Consider the following 17,648-nt stretch of genomic DNA (forward strand, 5'->3'; position numbering starts at 1 on the left):
AGTTCTTCTCTAGTAATCTTGGATTATATTCTACAAAGATGAGGTCTGACTCCAGTTTGTCAAAAGAGATCAGTAGGAATTTATTATTTGCTTTAAATACATGTACAGTTTGTCTCATTTTTATTTCTTTTGGCCATTTGTCCACTGATCAGTCACTGGCATCCATGTTTAAATTGAAGCTTTCCAACACAAATGTATTTGAGCAATAATAAAATTGTCTTATCATGTCAGCCACAGCTTTCTGCTTTGCATGAGAGGACATGCAGTGTTGTGATGAACAAATAAGAGAGGTAGAAAACGTGTTTTGGAAACAACGGGACATCCAGAAAATGCAATTTGGCTAGATGGTCTGAATGGAAATGAAGAGTTAAAAACAGCCTTTGATGTAGCTTACAGCAAGAAACACCAACACAAAATGCATTAAACCTGAAAGTAAAACAGACATAAATACTGCACTGTTTGCCAAAATCTTTTACATTCACTGGGGATTCAGGCTCTTGCTTCCCATTTGTTTGGCTCAGGTGCTACATTTCTCCAACTTGATTTTTCCACCAAAGCAGTTCCTGTACTAGGCCGGGGATAGAGCTTGCTTAACATCGGATCTTTCTGTTTTGAATGCCAAAGTGCAATCTTCAGCCCTGAAAGACAGTGCTACTGTATCACCAACTGGGAGTTGAGTCTGGAAGTGGAGTTAAAGTGATGTTATTGAGAACCGTGTTAAATAAATACAAGTAAGTGTAGCATGATCTATGCGAGTCTTGAAAAAAGACCCGCATAGACATAACAAAATTTGTCTTCTAAGCAGTTAGAAAAAGCTATTCAGTTGACTGTGGTAATTTTCAACAATATAAAATTTGCTTCATAAATATCATGAACAGGCTTTTACAGATTTTGATTAAAAAAATGTCTTGAATAAATATTGTTTCTGAGAAGAAGGATTTTCCAGAAATCCTTCTTCTCAAAGACCCTTTCCAGCTCATTCTGAGGGATAATGTGGTATCCCAGGCAGGAAGTTATACACCATTAAACAAGTTCTGGCTAACTCCTCCAATTACGCTGGGAAAATACAAGAAGAGTTTTCTAGTTGTGAGCAAATCCTCAAACTACTTCAGCCGAGAGTTTTCATTGCAACGGATTAGACACGTTAGATCTCAGTGATGATCGAGTTCTTCACCTTTTTTTTTTCAGGAGAAACCCAGCCTCTTTACAAAGTAAGGTTATTTCAGCCACCTGGTTTCCTTCAGCGAAGATCAAAACATTCATAGAACAGTAGGCCAAGAGCTTCACTTTTCTTCATGACATGACCAGAGGCCACAATCTGTCTAAATATCTACTGCTCCATCCTATTGTCACTCATGAATAAGGCTCTTTTGTTGCTCAAAAAGAAAACCGGAAGGGAGAGAACCAAACATACTGGACTAGAAAATTGTCATGATGTACCTCATGACAGCTTGAGGTTTGAATTATAAAAACAGCTCTCAGTTTGTGTTTTTATTTTGCTTTTTGTTTTTTCATGGAAACTTTTAGGAAACAGCTTTCACTCCTGCCCAAATCTAACAAATGAACTGTTTTTGTGGAAAAAAACCTCTTATGTTTAAACTCTTTCAGTTAAAAATCTCAGTTTGTTCATTGTCTTTTCATTAAGCTGAGATGAAAACCTTCATAGCCTAATGGCTGTGAAGACTGTAGTTTAGGAAGCACTTTCTTTCAAAGACACATAGGTGATCAGGAAATTCAGATGTCCCTGAATGACAGTGGGAATGTGCCACTCTGTGCAAGCACACACAACATAATGCTGAATAACTGGAGAAGCTGAGATTTGTATACTTAGCTTAAAAAAAAATAACAAAACTGTCAAGTTTTTGTAACGATGTTTGGGAAAATATCTTATTTTGTTTAAAAGCCTGTTTATTTTTTAAAAAGGTACCATATTTAGAAGGAAAATGTATGCATTTCTGCTTAATCGTGGCAACTCTTAAGAAGAAACAAACAGACTTTTACACACTAAGATTTCTTTACAAAATCATTGTTATAACAACAGCACAAAAAAGGACAAAACACAAATTTTCTTATTTTTTTGTGCTAAGTTTATGTTGATGATCTTCATTCGACTTCTGTTTTGGAGTTGGGCTGATCAATAACTTGACCCCAAAAAGAAATTGGAACGTAACAACAGGTCAGAAACAGATCAAACTGAGATGTGTTTGGTTTCCTGTTGCCAAATTGTGGCAGAAAGTCTGTATTTTCATATAAATAATTGTACAAAAACATCTTCCACTCTCACACAACTGTCACAAGAGTCTCTAAAAATGTAAGAGATACATACAAATATACATACATGCAAATACACAAAACAATAACCTCTCAATGTAGAATAATAGACCTGAAATCATATATTCATATAAAAATATAAAAATAAAATAAAAACAAGTGTTCTTTGACTTGGAGGGAATCTCCATTTCTGTCCACTATGTGATGCCTTTGCAGGTCCATCACTGTGTCTCTGCTCATGTCCAGAAGCCATTTTAAAAAGCACCCACAACACAAGTTTAATACTGTAGTGTAAAAAAGTTCATTGACACAAAGAGAGGGTCCTTAGCTCTCTGGCCAGCCAGTGAGGTAAACATGAAAAACAGCACATCTATCTATCTACACACTAAGAGATCTCTGACTTTAGGGGCTTGTCAGTGGAAACACCTACCTCCTGACCCTGTTCAGTTCATGGAGATCTATGTCACTTTAAAAGAAAAAAAGAGTTTGGCTGGTTCTTGTCAAACCAGGCATGTTTTCACTTTTGTGTATTCCTGCAACATTGACAAGTGTCTGAATAGCAAACCCAAGTATTAAACTAGGTAAATATGCAGTGTTTGTTTGTCCAAGAGATGTTTAAAACCAAAATTGATCAGCGCATTTGTGAAACGTTCTTTTCTTATGATGAAATCAGTTATATCAGAAAAGTACATGTTCTTCAAAAGAACATCTAGAGGGATTGCGTGCTTTGTTCATGACATCAATCTTAAATCCCTCTGTAAATAGTGCCAATCATATTCTCATCTCATGATCAGGACTTTGCTCAAGTGAAGGCTCTCTGGTGCTAATCATTGATGCAGAAGGCCCTTGGTTGACTCCAAACGGAGAAACAGCTGGAGACCGAGCAGCCAAAGGTGACAGGGATGGAGAGAAGCTTGGCGACATTGCTGCTGAAGAAATTGATCCTTCATGACTAATAGGAGACCTACGAAGAGAGGACAAGTGGGGGAATGTCCGTCCAATTACAGGGACTTTAGGGGGCACTGTCATAGCCCCTGGGTGAGCCACTGATGTGATGAGAGGAGGAGGATCGATTCTAGGTTTGGGATCCATTTTGGGCTTGGGTTGAAAGGGTTGGCGAGGGTTCTGATTTTGCTGAGTGGTTTCATCTTTTAGCCGGGCAATCTCAGTGAAGACATTGGCGAGAGGTTGGAACTGAGGACACCAGTTGAGCAGGTAATCCCAGTTATAGCTTCCACGAAGCTCCTCATCACTCGCAACAATAGCAGTGAGCGAACCATCAACTGATGGTTTACCATCCTCAGGGAAGGCATAATCCTTGGGGAGGGAAATATTTAGGCCACGACCTACTCCTAGGTAACCACCTCCTTCATCTCTGTAGACTGGGAGCTGGCCAGAAAGCAAGGTCCCACTCAGACTGCCACCCAGTTTCTTCCCTTTGAACCAAGTGCTTCCCTCCAAAGCTGCAGGTTCACAGGATATGTCCGAAAGTTGGTCAGCATCCTGCTGAATTCCAGAATCTGGCCCTCTGGCTGAGATGTGTTCCTGCATGGACGAGGTAATAGAGGCAACGCGAGGGTACTCATTAATCATCCGGATTTCATCATCCTCTGCTGCCTCAGCTGATCCTCTGCCACTGGAGTGAGAGGGGTCCAAAGAGCCTCCTCTAGGGTAGGGACCACCACCAGCTCCTCCCTGATCAGCAACATAACCTGGCAAAGTCTGGTGGTAAATATTCTCTCCTCCAGGTCCCGAGGTGCATTCATCCAATTTATTTAAGGCAGTTCCTGATGCAAGATTCCTGTCTTCTGTATCTTGATCTTTTTTCCTTCTGCGTGACTTGACAAGGAAAACTACCACAGCCAAAACTACAAGTAATATGATGACTCCCAGAGACACAGCAATGATAATAATAAGCAGTATGTTTACATCAGCAGCCAAGCCAAAGTTGGTATTAGTGACGTCAATGGAGACTTGGGTTGATGTAGAGCGAGAGGCATCAAGTGGACTGTGAGCTTTTACATCCAGGGTCATAACCCTGGTTTCCCGTTTAGCCCGGCCTGACCCACTGCTGCTGCTGCTGGAACTATCTAACTTAAGAAAAATCACACCAGTAGTTTTGTTTACATCAAAATATGGTGAGATGGAAGTTATAGAGTAGAGAACAACACCATCCACTCCTTCATCTTCATCCTGTGCTTGAACCTGGCCAATGCTCTGGCCTTTCTTGGCTCCCTCTGGCACTTCAAAGGAGAATTCACTGGAAGTGAACAGTGGGTCATACTCGTCTTCACCTGTGACAAACACCTGTACAGTTACAGTTGCTGAATGGTTGCCTGAATCCACAGCCAAGGCTTCAAAATTGAAGGAGTTGATCTTTTCATAGTCAAATGTAAATTTACTTCGGATTTCTCCTGAATTCTGGTCCACAACAAAGTTGTCTTTTCCTTTCCCAGACCTCTCCACCATGTAGTACTTCAGTTGGCCAAAAACCCCTGTGTCATGGTCTATGGCATGGAGAACAGTCACAGCTGAGTTTGCTGGCTGGTTTTCCCGAATACTGGCTGTTAGGACCTCCACAGGAAAGAATGGATGGTTGTCGTTTACGTCCTTTACTTCAACAATGACTGGAGCTAGTGCAAAATGACCATTGCCATCCGTGGCTTGAATAATCACAATGTGCATAGACTGGTGTTCCCGGTCAAGTGTTTGCTCAAGCTTAATGGCTCCAGTCCACTGGTCAATGGAAAATAGGTTCACCTCATCTCCAGAGCTGATGGTATATTGGACTTCAGCATTGGGAGTCGAGTCTGGGTCTGCAAATCAAAGCAGAAGAAGCAGATTAAAAAGAAGGAACAGTAACTAAATTAGGTAAGAATATAAAACATTTGCCCACCTGTTGCGGTCAGTCGTATAATCTCAGTCCCAGAGGCCGCTCCCTCGCTGAGTGACACAGTATATTCTGCTCTAGTGAACACTGGAGGGTTGTCATTAACATCAGTGATGGTTATCATTGCAGCAACACTAGAACTCCTTTGGGGGACACCTCGGTCTGACACCACCACAGTGAGGTTATAAAGTGGTTTGATTTCAAAGTCAAGCCTCTCAGCCAATAGCAGCGTTCCGACTGTCTGGAAGCCCCGTCCTTCCAGGAAGCGTACGCTGCTCTCAATCTGAAATGCATTTCCTTCATTTCCACTGGCAATGGCAAAGTCAAAGCCACAGTTTTCTCGTGACAGGTCACTGTCGAAGGCCTCAAAGGTCAAAACTGTTGACCCTGGGATGGTGTCTTCAGAAACTGTAGCCCTGCATACAGAAAAATGTCACATACAAGAATTAATGCTGAGACTAGGCCAACATGCTCCAAGGTTTACTAGTACAACACAATCAATTAGACTATTGCCACAAAGTTAAGTTATTCCAGTAATTCAGGTAAAAAGAAAAAATGACATATCTGTGTATATATAAATATATATATAACAAGGATAACCACAGCCTTGAGAGGATTGTGAGACACATATCATTCATGAGTGTGCTTGAGATCAACCATGGCCTTATCTGCCTTTTACCATAGTATTACTGCATAAACATGAATAAAATATTAAAATAAAAATATTCTAGGTATTGTTAGGAGCAAGATAAAAGACAACAGACCCAAACCATGCAGAAGAGCTGAAAGTTGCTCTTAGGACAAGTTGGTCTTCTTGAACACTCTTGCAATGCCACAGGCTGATTGCCTTCATGCAATGCAGCATTTATGTATTAATTAATGCAAAATCAAACCCAACCAAGTACTGACTTACTTTACAGTATATGGGTATATTTTTCAATAAACTAACTTTTCTCTTTTAAATATTTTTCTTAGTCTTATGTAATATATTTTTTCTGAGAAGATGAATCTGGATTTTTCCTAACGCTAAGCAAAAAAAAAAAAAAAAAAAACAATTCTAGAAATGAATACTTAGATATATTTTTCTGTTATTATGGAATCTATATAATATAACATAGCTATAATAGCTTTGTCTATGTGCTAATAAATTAACTTTGCAATGATATTCTGATTTATTCAGATGCACCTGTAAATAAATGGTGACTAACCTGTACTCTGACTGGTGAAACACAGGAGAATTGTCATTGACATCAGATATTTGAACTTGGACTGTAGTGAGAGTGGAGAGTGGAGGTGAGCCTCCATCACGAGCTTCAATGACGATGTTTACTGCTGGGCGTTCAGGGTCAAACTCGGCTCGGTGGTTGATAAACAAGGTTCCTTGACAGAAAAGGCAATCTAGTCAGTGCAAAAAATGCGGTGAGGATCAACTAAAATAGAAAACTGAAGAGCTTAGATAATCTTACCATTGCTGGGGTTAATATAATAACCCTCCTGAGTGGACGAGATCACTCTGTAGGTGATCTTGCCATTTTCTCCAGAGTCCTTGTCAGTTGCTGTTACTGTGATAACTGCACTTCCAGGTGGTGTGTGCTCAGGCAGGGTAATCTGGAGAACAATATTTGGTTTAAGAATTGATTGATTGATTGATTAATTAATGGTAAACAAATAACTGGAAAATGTACTGAATTTAAGTAGCATCTTTCCAGTCATATTGACCACTCAAATTCAAACTTAAATTGTATTTATCAATTGACAACCCTAGCTTTTTGTTGCATAGAAATATTTTAAAAAAATGGACTTTTCAAATAACAACTCAAAACAACATATGCCAGTTTTCCCTTTACTAACAGAAAAAAAGTGAACATGTTAAAACGTTTTTTTTTTTGTTTTTGGGAGGGGGGATAATGTGATTTGTTGTCTTTTTGTGAATAAGTGTGAATCAAACAGTTACACCACAGGGCAAAAAAGGGAAACCAGGTACATAAATACTGTGATAAATCCTCTAAATTCAAGTCAAGAGGGCAACAGGCAGTAGCCCCACAGATGAGGAAAAGTACATATCATAGCACAGTGACTGTTTTTCCTCAGAGTGTGCTAATGTTGAGGTAATTTCCTGACACAGTTTATATAGGCTCATCTCTACAACTTTTCACCAGTTAAAATTAGGCAGTTAACTTTTATCGCCCACAGTGTGTGCACACAGGGAATGTGCCTGCATGTTTTTACAACATTTTTAAAACTGTATGCTGCAGCGACAATTTCTGGTGTAAAATTTATTATGGTGTCAAGTCTTTAGAGGTGTGAAGAGGTCAAAAATGTAAAAGAAAAATATGACTGTGTGCATTTCCTCATGCAGATGTAATTTATAGTGTGCATTAAAAACAATGATTTCAATGAGTTTACATTCATACAAAAGTAAAAAAAAAAAAAAGAAAAGGAAATGTTATTTCCCTTCTTTATAGGTTATCCTACCTGATAGAGATCTTGGGTAAATGTTGGTGCATTGTCGTTAATATCCTCCACCACAATTGTAATGTTTGCCTCAGTTTGGTGCTGGCTGTCTGTAGCTCTGACGGTTAGGGTGTACCATGTTTTCTCTTCAAAGTCCAGCGGGCCAGTCAGTGATACACCCCCACTGTAACGGTGAATCCCAAATTTGCCTAAAGCTGTTGGGTCAAGATGCAAGGAGTAGGACAGGGCAGGACTGGAGTCAACGTCGTTGCCCGTCACAAGAGTAATCTCTGTGCCGATTAATGTATCTGACAAGAAAGAGTATTAAGGAAATGAGACATAAATGTTTGTTGTGCTTAACAGATCATGATGACCAAGAAACAGATTGCTTAAAAATTAAAAATACTCACTTTCTGGGATGCGAACCTCCTGAGGTAAGGGGATAGTAGGACTGTTGTCATTCTGATCAACAATTATCACTGTCAGTGTGGCTAAACCGGACAATCTTGGACTTCCTCTGTCTGTTGCAGTAACTACTAGCCTGTGAGTTGAGAAAATATTTTTTTTTTTACAAAGATATTTTGGATATCAAAATATATAATGGAAAGAGAACATGAATATGTACATGTAAAGTACCCAATCAAATAATTATGGTTAGGCTGTGTAACAGCTCTTAAAATAAAATTCATATTTTATTGCAGTAGCATAACCTCACATTAAACATTGCTAAAATATATTTCCATGAAGACATTTCTTCATTTCATAATAACAAATCATTTCTTACAATTAGCCGAGCCACTAAAAATTCAAATAAAAATATAATGAAAGCATCGCTTTGCTTTTAAAGGCTTGTCTCAAAACTTCTAGCAAGTACTCCATAACGTTCTGTTTCATGAAGGGCTACATATATATTCATATTGAAACAAATTTCTTTCAGTCATTTCTTAAAATGAGAAAGACAACAAAACGTGGAGTTAAAGGATTTTATATATTTGTTCATCTTTACTAGTCCGGAAATAGCGACAAACTAGCAAATCACCTACGCCCACCGAAGTCTAAAAACTTGGAGGGTGAAAAACAAGAAGAGGAACAATAAAAGATCCATGTACTTACAAGAAGTCTTTTGTGATATTGCAAACACTTATAATGTTTTTTTAAAATTAATATTCAATATATTGTGCAGCACTAATATGTATTCTGCAAAGATGTATGTTAATTTTTTTGTGCTTGTTTATCAGGACTAGTGATTTATCCTCACTTGGTTTTTGTAAAGATCTCCCGGTCCATGATGGCAGCTGTCGTGATGCTTCCTGTCATCGGGTCGATCTTAAACAAGCCGCTCATGCTTGATGACTGGATGGAGTAGGTCACCTGACCATTTTGCCCTTGATCCACATCCTCGGCCACCACCTGGGAAAAGAATCGAGGAGGGAATTAAAAAAAAAATAAATAAAAAATTTCACTTTACCTCTAGAACTGTCAGTGTGTCTAATTCTGATAGTAAGACTTAGTAATGTAAAGTTAACTTTCATGATCTTTAAACACCTGTATAATTGGCATTTCATATCCTTGTGCCTCTTTCATGTAGGCGACATAATTCTGCAACTGGAAGCGAGGAAGGTTGTCATTGACATCCTGAAGCACCAAATTAATAGCCATGAATGATGTGGAGGACACAGTTTCAGCTTTCACGACAAGACGGAGTCGGGGACTGTCCTCAAAATCTAGTCCCTGGGAGCTCTGCACCCAGATTTCACCTATAGGACAGATGGTAAAAGGAAAATGTCTGTTAACAAGATTGATAGGGAAGATTCTCAAACTGGGACAGCTTTATACACCAATAGGTTTCAAGCAAGCTGGATAATCTCACCTGTTGAGGAGCTGATACTGAAAGCCTGCTTTTTGTTCCCACTAAAGAGACTATAGCTGATCCCCATACGTGTGCCATCAGGATACTGAGCCTGAGTCTGAGCCACTGCTGTGCCTAGAATTGTGAATCATACACAATATTACTTACTGGTGAGATCAGAGAAACTGACAAACAATGCAAGTCCCTGATTCCAAACAATGCTCCCCAACCTTTTGCAGCGTTTTCCTGTATGCTGACATCTCGAGCATTCCTTGAGAATCGAATACCATTGTACTCCACTTCCTTCACAAAAATTACCACCACTCCTTGTGCGGACTGTGCTGGGCTCCCTTGGTCCATGGCCTCCACTATCAAGGTCCTTTGAGCCTGAGTAAGGTCTGTTAGTGGTTCAGTGGCTTGGATCTCCCCAGTCAGCGAATTGATGCTGAAGCCCTTCACAGATGTGGCAAAGCGATAAAACACAGAACCGTTGGCACCAAAGTCCTTATCCTCAGCCTTCATAGTGGCTAAAACACGCTGGGAACGCCTGTTGGAAACTTCGATGATCAACGGGTCTTGTACGAAGAAGGGAGCATTGTCATTGACATCAAGAATGGTGACTGTCACCTGTTGGGTAAATGTCCCATAAGTTAAAAGGATAAAAGTGTAGCAACTGGTCGCCATCAGCACCAATGTTTTCACCTGAGCAGAAGAGTTCCTGGGCACAGCAGGAGAAAGGTCTACAGCAAACACCTGGAAGCTGTATGACGCCAATTTTTCCCGATCCAAAGGTGCTGACGTGGTGATACGACCAGTCTCTTCATCGACTGTGAACGCTCCGTGTGCCTCCTGGCTAAGAAAATACAGGATCTTCCCATTAAGATCATCATCAGCGTCTGTTGCTGACACCTGGAAAAGAAGGAGAAATTATTCAGCAATATGTTAATAAACGTGAGTGCTCATTTGACGCTCTGATTATCTTTTAAACATCTGTCATACCTGCAGAACTTGAAAACCCTCTGCAGCATCCTCAGAGACCTCCGTGTTGTAGCTGTTTCTTTTAAAAACTGGGCTGTTGTCATTGACATCTAACACTTTCACTCTAACTGTGGCAGTAGCACTAAGAGGAGGACTCCCTCGGTCCTTGGCCACCACCTCCAAGTTATATTCCGCAATTGTCTCCCTGTCAAGTCTGCGTGAGGTGGAGAGAGCTCCTGTGCTATGGTGGAGTTGAAAGGCTCCGTCATAGTCTCCCGCTACAATGATGATAGAGAAAGATATCAGCAAAGTCTTGTGTTTCATGGAACCTTGAAGCAACCCAAGCAAGTTTGTGGTCACAATGAAGGTCTCTTGAATATGCAGGGAGCATAGTAATTACAAAAGCCAGATGAAATGGAATTATGTGCATCTCAGTCATCAGATATCACCATATCTCTGATGATATAGATGCAAAGGGATTGTTTATTTTGCTTCCAAAATAAACAATCAAAATTTAATAAGGATAGTTAATTTGGAAGTACCATGTACACATGTATTAAAATTAAAATGACATAAGACACAACTGGGAATATTAATATATAAACAATTGTTCGAGCTCCAGCTACAGTTTTATAGTGGTATAAAATAACTGAATTATGTTGTTACTAATTATACTGTTAACATAATCTTCAACTTAGGCTTCTGTATAATCCATTCTGGGCAGATATAATTGTTTTTCAAATGCCATTAATACTGTAATATCAAAACTGGATGTTGTACGCACACTGGCCACTAGATGACAAAAAGTACTTCCAAAATGTTCTATTGTGTTGAATAGAATATGCATCAACAGGCATTTAAGTTGCGTTAGTACTGGAAGAAGGTGATGCAATTTCATGACAGTAGTCCAAATGGGGCTGATTATATAGATATATCCTTTTTTTTAATTGCCTGGTCCTTTCAAGCCTGGAAAAACCTCAAAATAAAAAGCATTGTTTGTTAAATCTTTGATATCAAACTGGACACATTCTGAATCACCATTATGCATGATCTGATGAAACATACAAAAATGAACCCAATCACAAAAATTAATCATTTAAATCACTGTCTAAGATTAGAAACAAAATGCTATCTCTCACCTGCAATTCTGTACTCCAGTTCTCCACCGGGACCAGAGTCTGGATCTGTGGCCTTGATAAAGCAAAGCTCTACGGGATCCTGGTTTTCTGGCACCTCGAGTTCATACAACGATTTTGCAAATATAGGAATGTTGTCGTTCACATCCTGGACCTCCACACGGACGACAGCTTTGGCAAAATTTGCAGGCAGTCCTCCATCTCTGGCATACACTGATGAGAAATTGTCAGCTGACAGTTTATGCCGATACACAAAACAGGGAGCTTTTCTACATAATAGAGCATATTCAGTTGTGTAAAATAACACGCTTTGATTACCAGTGAGTGTGTAATGATCCTGAACCTCTGTGTCAAGTTCCTTTGTGGTGGTGATGACTCCTGTCAAAGGATTTATGACAAAACCGTCTTCTGTAACACCTCCATATGTTATATGACCATTGGAACCTGTTATAAAAAACAAAACAAATTAAATATTTATGAAAACATGAAACATTAGTGAACAAACAGTATGAAAATCAAAGAATACAGGTGAGGTGTATAGTTTGAACCTTTAATTTGACAATATAACTGGCACAGCTTCATTCTGATTAGGGAAGCTGATTAGAGTTGTTGGGTTGGATGGAGCCAAATACAGAGAAATCCTAGAATAAAATCTGCTAGAGGCTGTAAAAGACTTCCTTTCAACTGGATAATAATATTAATCAGTCAGAGCTCCAATGAAATTAAGACCAGGCGTTTTAAACTCTTTCACAGAAAGGACCAACAGTTTAGAAGAAAATACATGAAAGCAACAGCACAATATAGGGTGGTGAAAACATGCCATTTAGCAGAAAAAATGGAACACACACAACAGTTATAGTCATGTTTTGCCAGATATTTGGCATTGTTTTTGCCACAAGTTCATCAATGTTTGGAGCCAGATGTTTGGTGTTTTTATTGTGCTGTAGCTCAAAAAATGTCACTAAAACACCATCTCCTGGGAACAGTTCCTCACACAGGCATGTACTAGTCAGAGCTGGAGCATCGTCTTGCGAATGAAGAGCAGAAACTGTGCAGAACCCAAGGAATCATACTTTGCCTTGAGTGAGCTGACATTTCATGTCTGCTTTCTGCAAACTCCATCAAGATCTGTGGAGGTGCCCTATCTGCATCTACTTGAACCGCAAGCTTGCTGTCGTGGTGTGTTAAAGAATCCATAGTTTGATTGGTGTGGCATTATGTATTCCACTGGTGGGTTAAGAATAAAGATGTGAAATTATCTTGCGGGCAGGACACAATTCTATTGCAAGCTGGACATGCCATGTGGAAAGTGAGCTTGACATATCTGGTTTAGAGCAAACCATGTTCTGTTTTAGAACGGTTCAGTCAAAGTCCACACATAAATCTAGTTGAGAATCCTTGGCAAGACCTGAGAAATGCTGCTCACTGAAACTCTCCATCCAGTCTGACTGAGCTTGATCTATTCTGTTAGGTAGAATCATATATATAAAAAAAAGTTTTTAGATATGCAAGGTACACATATAGCATAAAGAAGTTCAGACGTTAAATTTCACCAGTTGACGTTGTCTCTAACTCAGTGGGGGCTGGATAGAAAAACATTCCACCAAAACACAAAAGATGGGATGCAAATACTTTTTCAGGGCCTATAAGCTCCTGTAACTGCAACATTTGAGTAGCTCAACACTTTTCTCAGTATTTATGAATATGCAAACTATCTTTGCTACAGTCGCCTATCTCCAGCCCGTTAAAAAAAGTCAACCGGCTTTATTTTTATCATAGGCTCTCTTTCAGCAAACCTTGGTCTCGGTCTGTGGCCGTTATAGTATATACAGTGGTTCCTGGTCCTCGATTTTCCATTATTTGGGCCTCGAACTCAGCCTGATGAAACACCGGCGCTTCGTCGTTCACATCAATAACCTGCACACACAACACCTGGGAGGCGGAGAGCTGCGGTACCCCATGATCCTCTGCTACGACAGTTAGATTAAAGACCTCCTGCTCTTCCCGGTCCAGGGCTTTAAGGATCGAGAGGGAGCCTGCAACAGAAATAATGTATATAATAGTTTATTAGAACTCTTTAAAAAGTATTACTTTACCTTAAAGTTTTATAACCTTAACATATTTTCCACTGAAATTGCTATTTAATTTACACACTTTTAAGTTGCTTTCAAATCCCATCTTTAAATCTGCAAGGCACCAGCTAGTGTGTGAATGTGTGTAACTTATGTGAATCACTTTAATTCACATAGATCAGTGAATTACAACCTGAGTGCTCAGAGTCTGGGCTCAGTTACTTTCCTCGCTTTTCTGCCTCCATCCCTCAGCCCTACTGCAATCCCACCAACTAAAAGAAGGGTCAGCCAAAGTGAGAGGAAGTATGAAATACATGTTTGCGTTTGTGTGTTTGTACTTTACACAGAATTGTGCAAAGTTTAGCTTCAGTGCCTGAGAGACGTGTAATTTATAAATGCCACCGCAAGCCAAGGATACACTGTGTGCTGACGTCTTTGTGGGGGTTGAGACTCTAATGTCCCTGGAGGATTTTTGTCTGTGTCATTTAAAGGCAGAAGCAGGAAAACCATGTACTTCTATAGGTCATCATGACCCTTGTTTTTTAACGCTCTTTCCATATCACTTATTTAATAGCAATCTGTAGGAAAGACCACCAAATAATCCAGACTGAAATTTTTGTTTGCAGCTGTTAAGTATTACCTTAATAATCTGACTTTCATGTAACAAAAATATTTTCTACAAATATTAATTTTTAAGTAGTTTTATGTGGGCAATCAACTCAGAAGAAACCTTTCCGAACACTTCATAAAATCAACAAGAAAACTTAAGTAACAGATTGCAGAGCAAACTTGGCCATTTCTAAGCAATAAGCAGTCTAATGATACCTTCTACATAAGCCATTAAGTTTGGCAAGGCTCTTCACAATGCGTGCTAATCTGCTATACATCTCAAAATAACTCCAGACTTAGCGCCACACAACCCAGAAGTGAAATCAACCCAACAGATACTCAAAAGTAATGACGTCAAGACTTTCTTCCATCTGGAAGTTGCATTAAGTGTCTGTTTTATGGTTCTTAATCCCAGTCAGAGCTGCATGTGCCACCAATTCCCAGCCTCAGATATGAACTGTCAAAGCCTGAACATATAATTCCAATTCAGGATTTCAATTGCCAAAATAAAGATTATGTTCCATGAACCAATCTGTTAAGAAACGTTAGGAAACTGCTAAAAATGCAAAACATTTCTTCAAAGGACTGAGTGATCCCCTAGTACATTAAGTTATGAGAGTTACTTAAGAAGTTCAGATGAAGGACTTTAAGTGAGTATTTTTTATTACCTAAATTTTGCTCATCCATATTCATGATAAATCCATTGTTCACAAACCAGAGAGGAAAGAAGTCCTGCTATTTGGCTGGTGAGGAATATTGATAATCTATAAATTCCATCTGCATACAATTTTTGTCTCTGGAACATTGTCTTGTTTTTGTTTGAAGTTTCATACTTGAAATAAGTTTACCTGTGTTAGGATTGAGAGTGAAACGACCCGCACTGTTGCCTGCTTGGATTCTGTAGGATACTCTGCCATTTTCTCCTTCGTCTTTATCGCGCGCCACCACATACAAAATCACAAACCTGTTGGTGAAGATGAAAGCAAAATTAAAACCACAACAAAAACAAAGGAGTAACTTTAATGTTTTAGAAATTAATCTTATCTTTTGCAATGTTAACTTGAACGAAAAGTGTTAAAAAGTGCTTGAAGCCACTGAAAATAAACTCACCCCACAGGTTGATCCTCCATGACACTCACTGCAGATGGAGAGCTAAATGTCGGAGCATTGTCGTTTTCATCCGTCACAAACAGCCGTGCGGTGACCGAGCCCCAGCGCCGCTGAGAGGGATTCACTGCCTGGTCTGTGGCTCGCACCACAAGATAGAGGGAAGGGGTAGTCTCACGGTCTAACGTCTTCCCCAAGGAAAGGACGCCAGTAACAGGGTCAAGAACCAGGAGGTCAGATGTGTCAGGCCAGTAATGCTCAATGGAATAATGTAGCTCACTGTTGGGCCCACTGCCATCCTATACAACACAAAAGGTTAAGATTGGATGAAGTAGTCTTTTATAAATAATAGTAGGACTTTCATAGAAAGTGAACAACCATTTTCTTTTCAAAACATTTCAGTGCTAAAATATGATAGCTACACTAAAGGTTGATATAGTTCAAAGAGAAACATTCAAAAAGTCAGAGGAACGACTGATAACTCCTGTTACAGATGACTATAAAGTTCACTCATTGGAATCAGCATACAAAGTGAGCACGTTATTTTGTGCTGCCCAAATCTACAGTCACTGGTCAACAATTCAACAATTGTCTTACCCTATCCACAGCCTGGAATGTGTACACAGAAGCCCCTGGATCTATGTTTTCTGGGATCACAATTGTCACTGGGTCTTCTGAAAACTCCGGAGCGTGGTCGTTGCTATCCTGAACGTTGATGTCGAGCTTGACTAGATGGCTGCTTGGAAACGCCCGAGAGAAATCAGACACCTCAATGTGCAGAGTGTATCTTGACCCCTTCTCATAGTCCAGCTCGCGCACCAGGTAAACATCGCCCTCCAGGCGGTCCACCATGAAAGTCCCATCCCGGTCGGTCCCTCCCACCACCAGGTAGGTCACCTGGCCTTCCTGTACAGTAGAATCCTGATGGTCAGGTGACCGTAGGGAGCCGATAATGGAGCCAGGAGCAGTGCCTTCGACAGTGTTCAGGGTCATAGAAAGGATATTGGGCGTTGGGGGTGACCTGGAGTTGCTGAGGACCTGAAATGAAAACAAATAAAGTGAAACAACTCAAGTTTTTCTAGTATTTGCTGTCAATTGAGTTACATAATAATGATGATGATTCAGATAGCAATCGCATTGAACTATTTCCCCCAATCAACAGAGAGGTTGAGCCAAAGCACACTGAAACAAACTTCAGAACATTTCAATGTATCATTTAAATGAAGCATGGGAGAAAATCATCAAGGCAAAGTCTGTTGAATGTAACAAGACTGGAATTCTTTTAAATTTCAGGAGACAGTACAGCTGTAAGGCACATACATCCCTAAACTTGAACTTGAGATGTATTGGTGCCTGCTTTTTTGTTTTTGTTATAATTTTAAAACCCTCATGGGCATTCTCACTGCACATGGAGGGAAAATGTGCAGTATTTCAGAATAAATATCCTCCTGCAGCAATTTGATTTCATCTGGGGAGTAAAAGGTCTGTAAACTAATTCACTAGGATCAAAGGTTTGATAGGAAACTTGTAAATACTTCAATTCAAATAAAGCAAAGCAACAGCCAACTTCCACATACCTCAGTCTGCTCGAAAAAGAACAACTGTGCACCAAATAGGCCAGGACACACTGATAAGATTCTTGATTGTCCATGTTACTGGGCTGTTTTTCAATCATATACACTTTTCTAGTAACAGATACATATTTGTTTATCTAACAGCTCCGACGTGTCACAGGGCAACGTGTGTGTGGGCCCATTATTAACTTTGTTCAGTCTAGATGGGTATTTAATGGGCCTGGGTTAAAATCACCATCTTGCATGGAAGCCATTAAGGTTGGCAAAAAGATTTTTCAAAAAAAAAAAAAAAATCTAGTTGAGCAGTAAGGCTACACAACATTAAGAAAACTGGATTGTTGAGATATCAGTGTGATTTGGATTTTTACACTTCACATTGATGTTCATATAAGAGATAATAATGGGATATTTGTGATTTCCTGACTGATTGCGTTATGTGACCTGCTATCCCCAGAAGTGTGTTGGTGCGGAGGATTGTTACACAACAAGCAGCTCAAATTCCAGTCATTAAAGTTTAGAATGTTCAGATCAAAATGTTAAGTCTGTGAAGAGAGAGAACCACTATTTATACTGCATATCTATGCTGCTTGCTTTGTCTGTATACAATATTATCTTGAAACACACAAAAATATGTTATGAAACAAATAATAAAAAAAAAAAAAAAAAAAAAAAAAAAAAAACAAATTAAAAAAAAAAAAAAAAACCCCA

General features: G+C 39.4%; 1 protein-coding gene across 1 annotated transcript in view; it reads right to left on the reverse strand.

Moving 5' to 3' along the window:
* Positions 1–2,073: 2,073 nt before the first annotated feature.
* Positions 2,074–17,648, reverse strand: part of dchs1b (dachsous cadherin-related 1b) — a 98,486-nt gene continuing 82,911 nt past the window's right edge. The window contains exons 12-29 of the mRNA XM_015044587.1: positions 15,964–16,404; positions 15,370–15,665; positions 15,108–15,223; positions 13,375–13,614; positions 11,897–12,022; positions 11,582–11,791; positions 10,464–10,720; positions 10,167–10,373; positions 9,695–10,091; positions 9,486–9,599; positions 9,161–9,372; positions 8,874–9,025; positions 8,026–8,156; positions 7,637–7,923; positions 6,628–6,769; positions 6,370–6,541; positions 5,168–5,577; positions 2,074–5,087 (exon numbers count right to left, since the gene is read on the reverse strand). Of these exons, the coding sequence (XP_014900073.1) occupies positions 3,043–5,087; positions 5,168–5,577; positions 6,370–6,541; positions 6,628–6,769; positions 7,637–7,923; positions 8,026–8,156; positions 8,874–9,025; positions 9,161–9,372; positions 9,486–9,599; positions 9,695–10,091; positions 10,167–10,373; positions 10,464–10,720; positions 11,582–11,791; positions 11,897–12,022; positions 13,375–13,614; positions 15,108–15,223; positions 15,370–15,665; positions 15,964–16,404 (5,955 nt within the window). The 3' untranslated portion in view covers positions 2,074–3,042. The remainder of the gene's footprint in view (positions 5,088–5,167; positions 5,578–6,369; positions 6,542–6,627; positions 6,770–7,636; positions 7,924–8,025; positions 8,157–8,873; positions 9,026–9,160; positions 9,373–9,485; positions 9,600–9,694; positions 10,092–10,166; positions 10,374–10,463; positions 10,721–11,581; positions 11,792–11,896; positions 12,023–13,374; positions 13,615–15,107; positions 15,224–15,369; positions 15,666–15,963; positions 16,405–17,648) is intronic.

The sequence above is a fragment of the Poecilia latipinna genome, unplaced genomic scaffold (genome assembly GCF_001443285.1).
Source record: "Poecilia latipinna isolate Pla-1442-1.1 unplaced genomic scaffold, P_latipinna-1.0 Scaffold682, whole genome shotgun sequence".
Taxonomy (NCBI): domain Eukaryota; kingdom Metazoa; phylum Chordata; class Actinopteri; order Cyprinodontiformes; family Poeciliidae; genus Poecilia; species Poecilia latipinna.